The sequence below is a fragment of the Andrena cerasifolii genome, chromosome 16 (genome assembly GCF_050908995.1).
Source record: "Andrena cerasifolii isolate SP2316 chromosome 16, iyAndCera1_principal, whole genome shotgun sequence".
Lineage (NCBI taxonomy): Eukaryota > Metazoa > Arthropoda > Insecta > Hymenoptera > Andrenidae > Andrena > Andrena cerasifolii.
The window spans coordinates 9,960,056-9,973,804 of NC_135133.1; the positions used below are offsets into that span (position 1 = coordinate 9,960,056).

A 13,749-nucleotide genomic window follows, 5' to 3' on the forward strand; every position below is an offset into this window, starting at 1 on the left:
AGTAACAATATTGCAAAGATTGTTATGCAAGAAATGCATCATCACGTTTATTTGCATGGGTGATTGCTGTGCCATGCACGCTCCTGCCGATGCTCCGTACCATCGCATCGGCGCGCTCAGCTAGTGGTCGTCATGGCGACCAGCAATCGTCTGCCCCCACCAGATTTCAAACGAGCCCCCTCTGCGTCAGTCGTTCGCGAAGCCCCGCATGCGACGGGCGGTATGTAGCGTCGTCAGTGATTTTTACGTGTTCTCGCCCTTTCTCGGCCGTATACCCCTCCCTGTGAAAAGCCTGAAAACGAGGAAGGAAGACGGTGCGCCTCGGGGGCGCTGCCGAATTTCATCGCGGTGATCCACTCGCACCCGGCTCTCCTCTACACGGTCAATAATGAGGGACATGGCGGGCAAGATCTCCGAGTTGAAGTTCGAGGCACCCCTCGCACGCTTCGAGGAAGAGGACACGGCCAGCCTCAAGAACATGAATCTGCTGACAGGTGCGAGGACGCTAGTCGTCCCTTATCCCATCTCTCGTTCGACCGTTCCTGCCGCTCTGTCGCGAATCCGCGTAACCTCGGCCGCCGGGATCGAAAGTTCATCGCGATGCCCTCGAATCGGGATGAGGCACTCGGTTACGAGCGCGTTGCGTCAAGTGCCAAAATTACGCGAAACCGTCGGTCGTCCTCGTTTCCCCCTGTGTCCCGCCTCTGATCGATTTCCAACCGCTCCGAATGCGGCTGATCCTGCTGGCGAAGTAACGTAAAACGTTCCGACGTGGGGACAGCTCTAGCGTCGTATCGGTTTTCCTAAAAACGCCGTTCCGCCGCCAGGCCTATCTATAAGCGGAAATTTCGAAACCGAAAGAGCCGGCAAGCGGGAACAGGTTTCGTGGCTGCGTGAACGCGTGAAATGCGCCGTGCACGCGTGGTCACGCTCGTTTTACCGACGCGCGAATTAAACGCCGAGAGAGGGTGGCGTTGGCGTATTTAGCCACCATGAAGAAGTGACCTTCGGTGCGCGACAAAAGGCTACGTCACGCGTACGCTTGGTGTCCAATATCCTTCAGGCGTGTCGCGGAGACGGGAGAATCTTGAGATTCGGCCTTTTCATAGAAATAACCACGCTCTTCCTCCTCTTCAATTTTACGTGAATTCGGTCTAACATCGAGTGACGTAACTGTGCGTATTTCGAAAGCCTCACTTCCACTGTAGTAGCGATGTGCGCTTAGAAGTACGACGAAGCTGTCGGGCATACGCGAGCGAAATATAAAAAATATAAAAAGAAAAACATCTCGCGGACATTTAATCTGGAAAACACATTCGATCCGCCATGCGTCACCGGCTTCCACACGAAAGTACCGATCCGATCCTCTGTTTATGTAAGCGATAACAGCCGCGAAGTGGCAGATGTAATTAATACCGGTTGTCCTGCGCGTAGAACGTAGACGTTCCCCTCCCTGTGCACCTCTCGAGATGGGTTCCGTGCGATACGGCCCTGCGGTACAGGCGGTGACCCATCTTTCGCGTTTATTGCGTCCCCCGCTATCGAGCTGTTCGTGTTTACTCTTCGCTGAAATCTACTGCCGACCGTGACTCGTCCCACTAGAATTAGCTGGACGCGTGAGCAATAGTATTCGATGCAGATGTCTCGGAGACGTGTAGGTACTCTTTTCTGCTCACTTCTCCCAGGCTTCTTAGCTCTCGTCGAGGCTGTCAGCTTCCACGGTTCTCGGATTAGAAAAAGCTATTACAGAGCCCTCCTTTTTCTCCGCAGCATCGCGACTCTAATCCCGAAATTCATTTTACCTTCAGAACAATTGCTGGACGCCAGTCTGGACGCGAATTTCGGGGAGAATTGCAACGCGAACGAGCCGGCGACGACCCACGAGAATGGCACCGACATACTCCAGGAGGGGACGTTCAGCCCCTTCAGCGGCAGCCTGGAGGACCTCGTTAATACTTTCGACGAGAAGATAACATCCTGCTTTCGCGATTACGGCACCGACGTCGAATCCCTGGCGCCTGTGCAAGTGCGGACGCAGGAGGAGATCATGAACGAGTGCCAGTAAGTCCTCGACGACCTCGGTGTCCATCTTTCGAGGGCGATGCATCGCTGGGACTGTACAGACGTAAACAGACGTCCTCCTTCGATCCAAACCAGAGGCAAACAGTGGGAACGATCGGTCAAATTCAGTCTCGGTGTCATTCGCCAACTTCTGCCCTCCTCGCGTGACTCTGCGTGCGCTCGTGACGCCGGAGCGCGAGCCCTTTCAGCAAACTGTCGATGGGAGAAAAAAGAAGCGCGCTAGTACGCGCGCGTACGATTGAGAAGTTTCCATTACCCTTGGGTCACGCGATATCTCCGGGTATACAGTTATACCGGTTTATGCGCGTCCACCTCGGACGATTAAAAAATAAAGCACCACGGCGGCGGCGCGCGACGGCCGGCTGCAGGTAAATGAATACCCCAGAAGATCGGCGAGTTATCGCGCTGAAATTGTCGCATTTACCTTGAGATATCTATTACGCGGCGCGCGGATGCCTCGAAGTAATGATAGTCCCGCGTCACGGGCGGGCGGAAGTAATCGTTTACGGGATCGCCGTTACATTATTCGCGCACACGCGCGGCCCAATCGTAATTACTAGTCGCCACGCTACTCCAATGACATAATTCGACGGGCAGCGGTACCCCCCCGACAAAACCAGCCGCCTTTAACGAGCCGCGGCGATTTATCGCCCCTATAAAGTCGCGCAAAAAGTCGCGAAGATTACGCTCCTACCGATCCCGAACGACTGCTCGCGGATAATATACATCCTGTTTAAATAATCCCCGTGTTAACGCTCTCTCCGTACGTCGTAAAGACGCGCAAACACCGTTTCGCTTGATACTCCAGCTAAACCAATATCGTAGAGCGATCCTCGTACGGTTTCATTAGAACTACCTGCGCCCGATATCAAGATTGATACGCTCGGACAGGCGCGCGTTAACGCGTCGGATATCGCTTTGGAATCTCCTGGCTTTTGGCCGAGGATTCAGAAATTCTCTTTCGACGGGAACAATTGGGAGATATAAATAATTGGGGAGAGTGAAGTGAATAGGGTAGTCTCGAAGCTTCGTTAGCAGCTTCTAACTGCTTCGAGCAGTTTACGAATTTTTTGGTAACGCGACTGATAGCGTGATTGACGACTCGGTAGCTTCGCGACGGGATGCACGTATTCGCGGCAGAGCCAGATCCTCGGGATCACGGTATCGATTTTCCAACTGAAAAGTGTGCCGCCATGAGTATACTCTCTACGTGACGTTCGCGCCGCGTTCTGTAGCTTTCTCTCCTCCAAGCGGGCGGTGCGCTTAACGAGAAAGAAACTCGCCTTCTAATTAGACTGCTAAGCCTCTAATCAATCCGCGTACGAATCAATTTCCGAGCTTCCTCCAACTCTCAATTGCCTTTCATTAATCCAGTGACATCAACGATCGGTCAGGAGCGCTCCACATCGGTCGGATTGAAAATGGACACGCATTCTGCGCGAAAATTTCGATCGGTGCATCGGTGAAGCTGGAATTCTTTGGGGGGGCCTCGGTTCGAAGGGAGCCGGGGTAAATATTTTCATCGAAAAATACGAAGCGCAGCCGCACCGCAGGTGTCCGAATTACACGCCGTCTAACGAGCCCTGCGAGGCCGCAGGTGGAGCTCAGCGGAGCGCAAAATTGTATCTTCTTCGGTGTAGAATAACGCGCCAGAGCTCTTAAACTCGTTGGAACTTCAGTGTCCACTCTAGCGCGTGATTTTCTTTGAACTCTCGCCTCCGTCGAAATCCGTCTAGACGTTGCCTTTTGTCAAGCCGATCGGAAGAGGCTGGCAGCAAATAAAAACAAGAACGCGGTGGTTACGCTGCGGCTGATGTAAATATTAGATCAGAGAAGCCTTCCAAGATTGCGCCGGCAGCAGAATGTTGACCCTCGACCGGCAGAGTGAGACGCTGGGGCTGGGGCGATCTTCTACCTGAAGTTTCGTGCACCTTGTGCCCAACCCAGAGACGGTAACTCGAGTCTTCCAGCTCTGTAACCACAGTCGCGTATTAAATTAACACGAACTCGACTGTATCGATATTGCGCGCTGAATTACGCTTGATTTTAGCCGAATCGATGGGAGATCGAGCCCCGAGGAGAAGCGGAGAGAGGTCACTGGCCGATGCGCGCAGATACGACACGTGCTGTTGCACGTGTCTCATTGGGCACCGTCGGTGCTTTCATATGCAGGCATTGGTCCTCGAAAGAATAAACGCATCCGCGCGTGCATATCCGACGTGCGTGCGGGGCATTGTTCGTAATCCAATTTGTCGCGAGGCTCCTCCGGTACGGGCGGTTTCACGAATGAAATCTCGGGTCAAGCAAGGTCGTATTCACTGGCCACCTCTGTCCCCAGCTCGGCCGTATCCTCCTTTCAGCCGCGGTGGAACGGTGGCCGACGGCCTCGCTTCTTTTCAGCCGCTCGGTTCCGAAAGACTTTCTCCCCCCACGGCGGCCAACTTCCTTTTTCTTCGTCCTCCCCTGCTCCCTTTTCTGGGCCGACCGAGATCCTAGCGCGCAGCCTCCTGCCGCGATGGCTTTGACACGCGCCTCGAAAGCCGTGGAATCGTTGATTAGCCGAGCAATTTGGAGGAAACTTCAAACGCGCCCGGTCCGCGGCACCTGAGCGCTCTAGTGCCATCCAGCGCGTTCGGCTGGCTTTGCTAAAAGCTCGGAGGCTGTGCACGGTCTTCTAGCTTTCCAGTGTCGAGCTTAAGGGGAGGAATGGTCGGTGAGCTGGGTGGCTTAATTGTTGGGGCAGTCACCTGGCAAATTAAAGGTTAGGTGATCCTCCTATTCGGTAGCGCGCTCAGGATTTAACCTTGGAGGGAGCCGAGTTGAAGGGATGAAAATATTTCTAATGCAAGTGCAATGGAATTCATCAGGTGATTATAAAAATTTACTTAAGGGGTTGTGCCCAGTCAGCTTTTCTTATGCCCACTCAGGATTTTTTTGTGGAATATCTACTGTATATTTCTATACAACTATTCGCTTATTTAAAAAGTACATATCTGTAGCAACTCTCGGTAATTTTTTTTATAGAAAGACATTGAAGAATGAATTAATAACAGCCATCCTCGCGGAAGCTGTTTTGATGAAGGCACTGTGCGGTGAGCACGATTTCTCTGAGCCGGGTCATCTAAAATTAAAAATTCAAAAAGATTCTGTTAATATATAGTTGAATTCAGTGGATGAACGAATTTTTAAAATAAAAAATCCTTCGCTCATCTATAAGTCTTTGGTATATATGTAATGGACACAAGGATAATTGAACTACCTTTTATGAATAATATTTATGAAGATATTTATTCAATTAAATTAAAGATATTGGAGATTCAACTGTCTCGAACTGGACTCCGTGACTGAGACTGGTGGCTTAGCTAACATGACGATGGGTCGCAGGGATCACGCAGTGTTTACATTTACGCAGCAGTAGTTTACATAGCTCAAAAGTAGTTACTCTGATTCATGCTTGCAGATAGTCAGATAAGTAAAGGGTCAGTACATTACATATAGAAGAACTCTGCAAAAGTTTAGGCCAATCGAGAGTTACTTTTGAAATAAGCGAATAGTTGTAAAAAATATATACAGTTGATATTCCATAAAACAATCCCAAAAATCGCGTTCTTTTTCGCCAGCTGACCAGGCATAACCCCTTAAAGAATAAAATTCACTTTCCTATTCTTCTTACAAAGCCCTTGAAATACTTCAAACTTGGTTACATTAATCTCCTCTTCCCACAGGGTGCGCCGCAGCTTCTATCCCCACACAACTTCAGTTATACCTTCGCGTCCCAAGTTAGGTACTTCGAATTTGTAGCGTCGCATGCAACTTGCCGCCGCGCGCCTGCGGAGGAGAGAATGCTAGGCCGGTATTCATAGTCGCTACTTATTCTTAAGCAAATGCTTAAGCATGTGGCATCCTCTACCAACCTAGTAGCTAGTAAAGGATGCCGCATGCTTAAGCATTTGCTTAAGAATAAGTAGCGACTACGAATACCGGCCTAAAAGTTTCAATTTAGAGAAAAATTCTAGAAAACTCCGAGACTTGCATCTAGAAAAAATTCTAGATCTAGTCTAGGGCCGGTATTCATAGTTGCTATTTATTTTTAAGCAAATGCTTAAACATTCGGCATCCTTTACTAGCTACTAGGTTGGTAGAGGATGTCGCATGCTTAAGCATTTGCTTAAGAATAAGTGGCGACTACGAATACCGGCCCTAGACTCGGCGTAATGGACGAAACGCGAGCAGACGTAATTGCGTGCGCCCCGGAATGGAAGGAACGCGACGGACAATGAAATCGAGGTCTCGAACGGTCAGCAACACGAGCGAGCGAGCGAGCGAGCGCCTCGTGGCGAGGAATCGTGCATGATCGAATCGCGGCAGGCATGAAAATTTGATCTCTGTGTTTTGTTCTGCCGGTTCGCATCGAGCCACCCCTCCGATGGACGAACGTCAATAAAGCGGCGCACGCGCTCTCCCGCCGACGCGATCTCTCCCAGCTACCGCGTACTCGCGCCCCGTGTCTCCCGGTTGAAATTTATTTACCCACGTCCGGAGGAAAAGACCGCTCGCCGCGTATATCGGAGCCAGAGATCCGGCAGAAATGATCGCGGTTGACGCGCGACGCTAACCCACCCCCTGCCCCTATTTCCTATCGCGGACCACGCCTCTAAGCTCCCCTGTCCCCGGGATTCTCGGAATCCACGCTAAACCGATCGGGGCTTTATACGATAATCTCCTTGTACCAGTTTCGCCGGAATGATATATTTACGAAGACGCTGTTTTGCCCGCGAAGCTCGCGGTTACGCAACGGACACTGCGCGAGCCTCGACGCGGATCATTGAACCGAGGAATGAATTAATAAGCGGCAGATACGCCTTACGGGGAATTGAATTTCGCTGCGCTTTCCTCGTTCCAGTTAGCGAAGGACGCGCAGGGTGTACTTCCAGGTCGATCTCCTCGACCACCGCAAATAAAAGACCTCTTTCTTCCTTGCAGCAAAAGCTGCTAGAAACTGTTTTCTCGGATTTAGATATCGGCTCGATACGCCGCGCACGAAAACGTTCGCGGAGAGAATAATTGGCTCTCTTCGGAGCGCGGTGTTTTTTTCAACGCAACGATGACTCCTTCGCCAGCCGGCTAGCTGAAACGTTCAGCCGCTCGCCTCGATGCGACCGGCATGCGCGCCAGGATGAAGTCACTGTTTTAACGCACTTAACATTAATGAGAAACTCAAGTGGGTCGAATTGACCTCCATTTGTTAATCCAACACCATCGACCGGCAGGCGGTTGTGCCGCCGCGCTCCTTTTATTTCCGCGCGCTACGTGCACTCGGGACCGAAGAAAACGGCAATTTGATCAATGAGATGCATCGCTGGGAGAGAGAGAGAGAGACGGGGCGTCGAAGGTGAATACACACGGGTCGCCGCTAGTTAAACCGGATCGATTCGTTCCAGTTATATTTCAACGGTTATCTCGCTATCGCGCCGGCAAAAAATCGCCACCGTGGAACTTAATTATAGAACAACGGCCTCTAAAAATAATCTGGGAGCCTGGTTCGATCGCGGGTTATGCAATCGGGATTGTTTACAAATCATTGGTGTGAGAAAGTGGCACTCACGGGCGCCGATCCGCTCGGGGGGATTCATTTCCTTAGAATGGCCCGCATTGTTGCCGGGACACGTTGCTGGCCGTCCGCGCGAGATCGCGCGGCGTTATCTCCGCGCGGACGTGCATAGCCCGGGAAACGCCTACGAGCCGAGTGATTCACACGCCATCCCAGAAAACGAGGGCTCGACGGAACGTCTGTCTCTGCCGCGGAATCTTATCGTGCCTTTCATAGGCGTTTAACTCGATAATGGGCCTGGGAGTCTTCGTAGTCTTCGTACCCTTTCGCCACCCGGGGATCTAGCTCAGACTTCGACACCGCCGAGAGTCTTTTGAACTGGATCTGCCACGATTGTTGCCCGTTTCGCGGGGCCGATCGAGTATCGAAGAAATATGGGAGCTTTTAAAGCACTCGGATACCTTGCCGGCAGAGTCACTCGAGTAGGTGATCCTCGAACTATTTCGAGCGTGGTGTGCGCGGCGAATAAAAGGATTAAAAGTCGCTGGGCCGTAAATTCTGAGAAACTGTCAGGCTTTGAGATGCGAAAATAGATGCCGCTAATTCAATTCGTTGTTTGAGAACGTCGGAGGACAATTTAGCAAGAGGATATGAGTCAGCTGGTGCGCGGCGTCCCGCGTAATTAGCGAGACGGGGAAACATGCGAAGCGCCTTGGGGTACTGTTAACCGTCCAAGTTGATTTATTAGATATCGCTTTAACGATGGCTGTTTCCGTAGAATGTGGTGGACGATCACTGGCACCTTCGGTAACATACTGCCGATCGATTGGAGCAAGTCGTACGCGAGGAAGATGCACATGCCCGCGCTGAATCTGAACGAGGCGCCGATCTCGAACGAGAGGTAAGCTCTAATTGCTAGCGATCCTTAAACTTTCTTTGCTGCTTTGCGCCGCGTCGGACTACGTAGGGCGAGATTAATGCTGGCGAACTGGAACGCTTCCCTTTTCTTTGCTGTAGACCTGAGCTAGAGGATTTAAGTAGCGAAGACGAGGCCGTCGCCACTGATTTGGACATGCATGCTTTAATCTTGTCCAGCAGCACCGACACGCACAGCCCAGAGGAACCGCTGAAGACTGCCGAGGAAGTGCTGCGCGAGATCGACGACATAATGCAGGCAAGTACTTAGCTCGCGGCGTAAGTGAATCTCGAGTGAAATAATCTCTTCCCGTAGGAGAGTCCGTTGATGGAGAGATCCCCGGACTCGGACGGATCTTTATTGGACAACGACGAGGCGCTGGAAAGGAGCAGGGAGGTTCTTGGCTCGCCGCTTCACGAGAAAAGTATATCTCCATTGACCGATTAGAAACAATTAACCGGACCGTGGGTCTCGTTGATTTAACAGAGCTGTTTGCCGCAGAGTTGAAGCAGCTCACCTCCAGCCAACTGACCGAGCTCTTCGGCGAGATGGAGTCTCTGGTGGCGGCTCTGAGCGAGACTCTTATCGCGGAGCTCGCGCTGCGGGACGAATTGGAATACGAGAAGGAGCTGAAGAATCAGTTTATCTCGCTATTGCTGGCAGTACAAAATCGACGGAGGCAGCATCACGTGACGAAAAAGAGAAATCAGATGCAGAATGGTACTAGTCCTTTGCCACAGCACAGATCTCTCCAAGAGTCTAAGGTAGCGCACGTTGGAATTCTTAATCGAGGAACGGTTTATAGGGAATACTTGTGTTTAGCAAATGGTAACCCCCGATGCTTTTATTGCTAGTATCTAACGACTGTAATCCCATATCACACGGATAGTGGTGCGCCGGACAACCAAGCTTTACAAGTTCTCATTAAAAGTAAGTAGCACTGGATAAACGCGCCATTGCGAGTTTATCATCTTTGACGTTAACGTTTCGTTGCAGTATTAAAAGCGATCAGCGAAGACAGTCCGACTGTACCTACGTTATTAACAGATTACATACTCAAAGGTAGTATAAACTTGGTTTCTTAATCGTTGCTTGAATGTTTACTTAGGTTTTTATTTGCTGTTACTCTAATATATCGATGATCGTACATTTTCAGTACTGTGCCCCACTTAGTGAGTATACCGTAAGTTTCTACGGGAGGATCGACAGGAATCAGGAAAGAAACAGATACTAAATGTCGGAGAATACGAATTTGCTCTCTTCTTCTTGCCAGTACGCTTTCAGCCGTTTGTTGCGCCGCATACTCTTGCGTTAAGGCCGGGCGATTTTGCTTCTGAGTTGTGTCTCGAATTACAAACACTCTCTATCGACTATAGATTTAGGTAGGGTCAGTGACACTCACATCTAGTCTTACTTTATTATATTCTAATGTGTATATTATTGTTTTACGTAAGGTACATTTCTGATAATCTGTATATGCGATCTATGGAATACCTCTCGTCGTACGTGAATTATACAATTTTCATTTTTGTACACGTCATCATGGATTTCGTGGCGATTCAGTTTTTTGTAATTTTTTGTACATAAAGATTTTATCGAAATACGTGAGCAAATTTTACTATATCACCGAGATTACATATATTTATCTAGAGATATATTATATATACACCTAATAACTCGTAGAATCATTCTTTAACGAAGAGGTGTGTGTAAGCTTATGGATTTAGTGTATATTGTTGTAATGCCCATGTATATCTGAGATTAACTAGTAACGTAACGCGCAAAGGTAAAGACATCTCGTTACTTGCAATCACTCCTTCACAGATCTGTATTTCATTCGAACAAACTGTTAGGTAACTATGCAAGCTGGCATTAACGAATCTTTGTGTACAGCAACACAATTGTTCCGATGCATCGTGCATATACTAGAAATATTGTGTTTGTTGAAATAAAGAAATAAATCTGACAATCGTGCTATTCTTAAGTGTATTCCTTACATGTATTTATTTTGAGGAACATCTTTACTCGGCAACTATATTTCTTTATTAATTAGAAAAACAGTAAGAGATTTACATTTTTGTGGCGAAAGTCTACGTTGCTGTTATTATTACGATCATCCTAGATGCGTTCAATTTTATATTTGGCCCCTGTTGATCTATAAAACACTGGTTTATTTTTAGCGGTAGGTACTAATTTTACACCAAATAACGCGAATCATGTAACTATTTAAATGCCCTAAATATTTCACAAAGATGGTGGACACTGTGCGTTAAGGTTAGCCAGGATGCTTGTAAACGTGAAGAAACATATATGTAGTTTTATGAATTGATCGATATAAAAAGTGAATTTTACGAGAAGGTGCGTATTCGATACGTTTGATTAAACAATTCGTGAAACTGTGTTTTAGTCAGAACGTTAAATATAATGCACATTATCTCTCTTAGTAAAATCTAACCTAAAAAGTTCACAGGTTTAAGAGCAAATTCGGTATCTCGCACTGACTCTGCACTGGTGCCAGAAAATTACTTGAATTGCTTGTTTCTGATAGAAACGAAGATAGTTCTATAAGAATCAACCAATCCAAGTAATTTTTGGCACCAGTGCACCCAGTCAGCCGCGTCCGTTTTGCAGATTTTGCTCAACGCTCGAGTACAAATGTTTGCGACAGAAAGACTACAGATTTGATACAGGATTTGTTATATTCGATGATGAAAGCAGACTGACAGCAGAAAGCCAACAGATTGTGCTGCCTTAACCTGCGAGCAGATTGGCAGCAGGATCTGCTCGGTATCTGCTGTTAGATCTTGACATCAGGATCTGACCACAGAACCGTAGTCGAATGCGGACATAATAGGCTCCGAATCTAACGCAGGATCAACTTGAATCTATTGCCAATCTGCTGGCATACTGCGGTCAGTTTGTTTACTGGGCAGAGACAGTGCGAGTTACCGAATTCGCTATGAAACATTGTTGTGGAGGTAATATTTGTAAAATTTTACACCAGCTGTCTTATTTAACTAACTAACTTAACAAATGCTGTCTTTTTTTCTGTAGATGCCTTCGCTTAAAACTTTAGTACGTGTAGCTGTTATCGGAGGTATAATTACTTCAAGCACTGGATATTTTTTAAGGTACAAGTTCGATCAACGAATACGTAGAACGCAAGTTTATAAGGAAGCATTAGAACTTGTTCGCGGCCACAAGAGGACTGTACAATATTTAGGGGAACCAATAAAAGAAGGGAAATTAGAATATGGCCCTAGCGTAGATAATTCTAGATCATTTTCTGTGACTTTGAACGGAACGAATACCAAAGGGAAGCTAGACTGCGAAGTTCTACTTAAGGAACCGGACAAGCAGCCCGAGATACAAAAGGTGGAAATTAAATTCGCCAACATCCCCAACCAAATTTTCGTCATCCAGGATCTGAACATTCAATGAAGTACGTTGTCGGGCTATGCGTTTCTGTTATGTTTCTATGGTACTGTTTGAAAGTATATAAAAGTTTGGTCATCTACAGGCTTCAAACGAGAAGCGCGACGCCTGAATTAGGTTTAGATACGCACGATGGAGTATAAATAAAGGAAATGAATTTATTATTTAAATGTTTGTAAAGGCATATCAGTAATACCCTCTGGAACTTTGAGACCTCGTCTCGTGTGACCGAAACCAGCTTGTATGATGTGTATAGCGGCTTCGATTGTTAAATTGACGTCATGTTTGTTACCGATGTGAGGATTCACTTCTACGAGATCGACAGCGTTCAATCTATGAGTCCTGTATAATTCTTCCATCAGGTGAACACTTTCTCTTAGGGACAATCCACCACGTACTGCAATTTCGTAGAATTTATAGAGATTTAACAGAAGACACGCAGATGTAAAGAAGAATTTATTTACCAGCAGTTCCTGTACTTGGCGCTTCCAGTGGATCCAGCGAGTCAATGTCAAAACTCACGTGTAATGACTTTACCCCATTAGGATCTATCTTATTTAAAGCCATGTTAACGACATCGTGGATACCTTGGAAAGAAATACGTATCGGTGAACGCGATGAGCATTGAAAATACAAAAAGAAAGTTGAGAGTACTACCATATCGCTCGACATCTTCCATACCAAAGGCAGTGATGCCAAATTTTTCAATAACTAGTCTCTCGTAACGATCTACAGATCTTAATCCAATATAAGCTACGTTTCTAATAGACAGCCTGCGAATAAACAATTATTACACTCCCAAGCTTGCAATTATGTTTAGGGATACTGATCTAAGCACTGGAATATTTGTAAGAATTACATCGGCTGCTGCCAATCCATGCCTGGAAGATGTGGCCAGTAATTGGACAGTTCAGAAGTCAAGAGGGCCACGGGCATTCCATGCACGTGTCCACTTTCACTGGTTTTATTAGTGTTAAGGTCCGCGTGAGCATCCACCCATATTACACCTACGTCTTTCTTCACCTTCAAAGATACTGTGCATCAGAAATGCATAGCTTCAACAGGAATTCCAGCACATGGTAATTAACGTTAAATATTATTTTCCTCTGTAGTACTGTACCTTAACGTGACCATCTATGGTTCCGATTCCTAAACTGTGATCACCACCAATAGTTAATACTCGGCGGTCATCGTTTAGAATTCTTTGGACTTCTTCGGACAAAATACTGGTGCAACCAGCAACGTCGCCTAAATGCGACATGTTGTTAACGCCAGGTACATTTTGAACCTTGTACAAAACGTCGCCATAGTCTCTCACATCTAAGCCTAGTTTAATTGTAAAATTTAAATTGATTTAGCTATGTGTTTTTAAAATACTTAAACGTAGCAGAATCGAGCGAATAGTATTTACCCAAAGATTCCAATTCTGCTATCAATCCAGCTGCTCTAATCGCTTCTGGGCCATGTGCTACACCCTCCTTTTGCTGTACAATCGATTTCAGATGTAGAAAAGTAATTCTATTGTTTTTATAGTTCACCTTACCTGTCCCTTTTCAAATGGCACGCCAATTACTCCGATTTTCCCGTAACAGCGCACCCCGAATCTTTTCATGACACTGTGTGTTCTTGATAACATATTGATTTTACACGTGTCGTTTCACGGTATGATTTAACATAAAGTAGTGGTTCTTCGTTGACCTATGGCCTCGGATTGCTGTAATACAGATAACGCGCTGTAAGAAAAAAGTATCCTCCCGCGAGGTTG

At 47.3% G+C, this 13,749-nt stretch overlaps 2 protein-coding genes across 3 annotated transcripts; one reads left to right on the forward strand and one right to left on the reverse strand.

Annotated features, from left to right (window-relative positions):
* The first annotated feature begins 163 nt into the window (after positions 1–163).
* On the forward strand, positions 164–10,518 carry Unc-76 (fasciculation and elongation protein Unc-76). 2 transcript variants are annotated; one of them, XM_076829418.1, is made up of 9 exons: positions 164–494; positions 1,809–2,061; positions 8,412–8,534; positions 8,732–8,807; positions 8,865–8,973; positions 9,051–9,313; positions 9,404–9,479; positions 9,546–9,611; positions 9,706–10,518. In XM_076829418.1, exons 1-9 carry the CDS (start codon positions 389–391, stop codon positions 9,720–9,722), a joined length of 1,089 nt encoding a protein of 362 aa, XP_076685533.1. In that variant the 5' UTR covers positions 164–388; the 3' UTR covers positions 9,723–10,518. The 2 variants fall into 2 exon arrangements, with proteins under 2 accessions (XP_076685533.1, XP_076685532.1); XM_076829417.1 differs by having other exon boundaries at positions 166–494; positions 8,651–8,807.
* A 273-nt stretch (positions 10,519–10,791) lies between these two features.
* Positions 10,792–13,726, reverse strand: Arg (arginase). The gene is made up of 7 exons (XM_076829420.1): positions 13,528–13,726; positions 13,396–13,468; positions 13,105–13,310; positions 12,844–13,007; positions 12,642–12,757; positions 12,449–12,571; positions 10,792–12,381 (listed from the first exon to the last, which is right to left on the reverse strand). Exons 1-7 carry the CDS (start codon positions 13,618–13,620, stop codon positions 12,146–12,148), a joined length of 1,011 nt encoding a protein of 336 aa, XP_076685535.1. The 5' UTR covers positions 13,621–13,726; the 3' UTR covers positions 10,792–12,145.
* Positions 13,727–13,749: the final 23 nt, after the last annotated feature.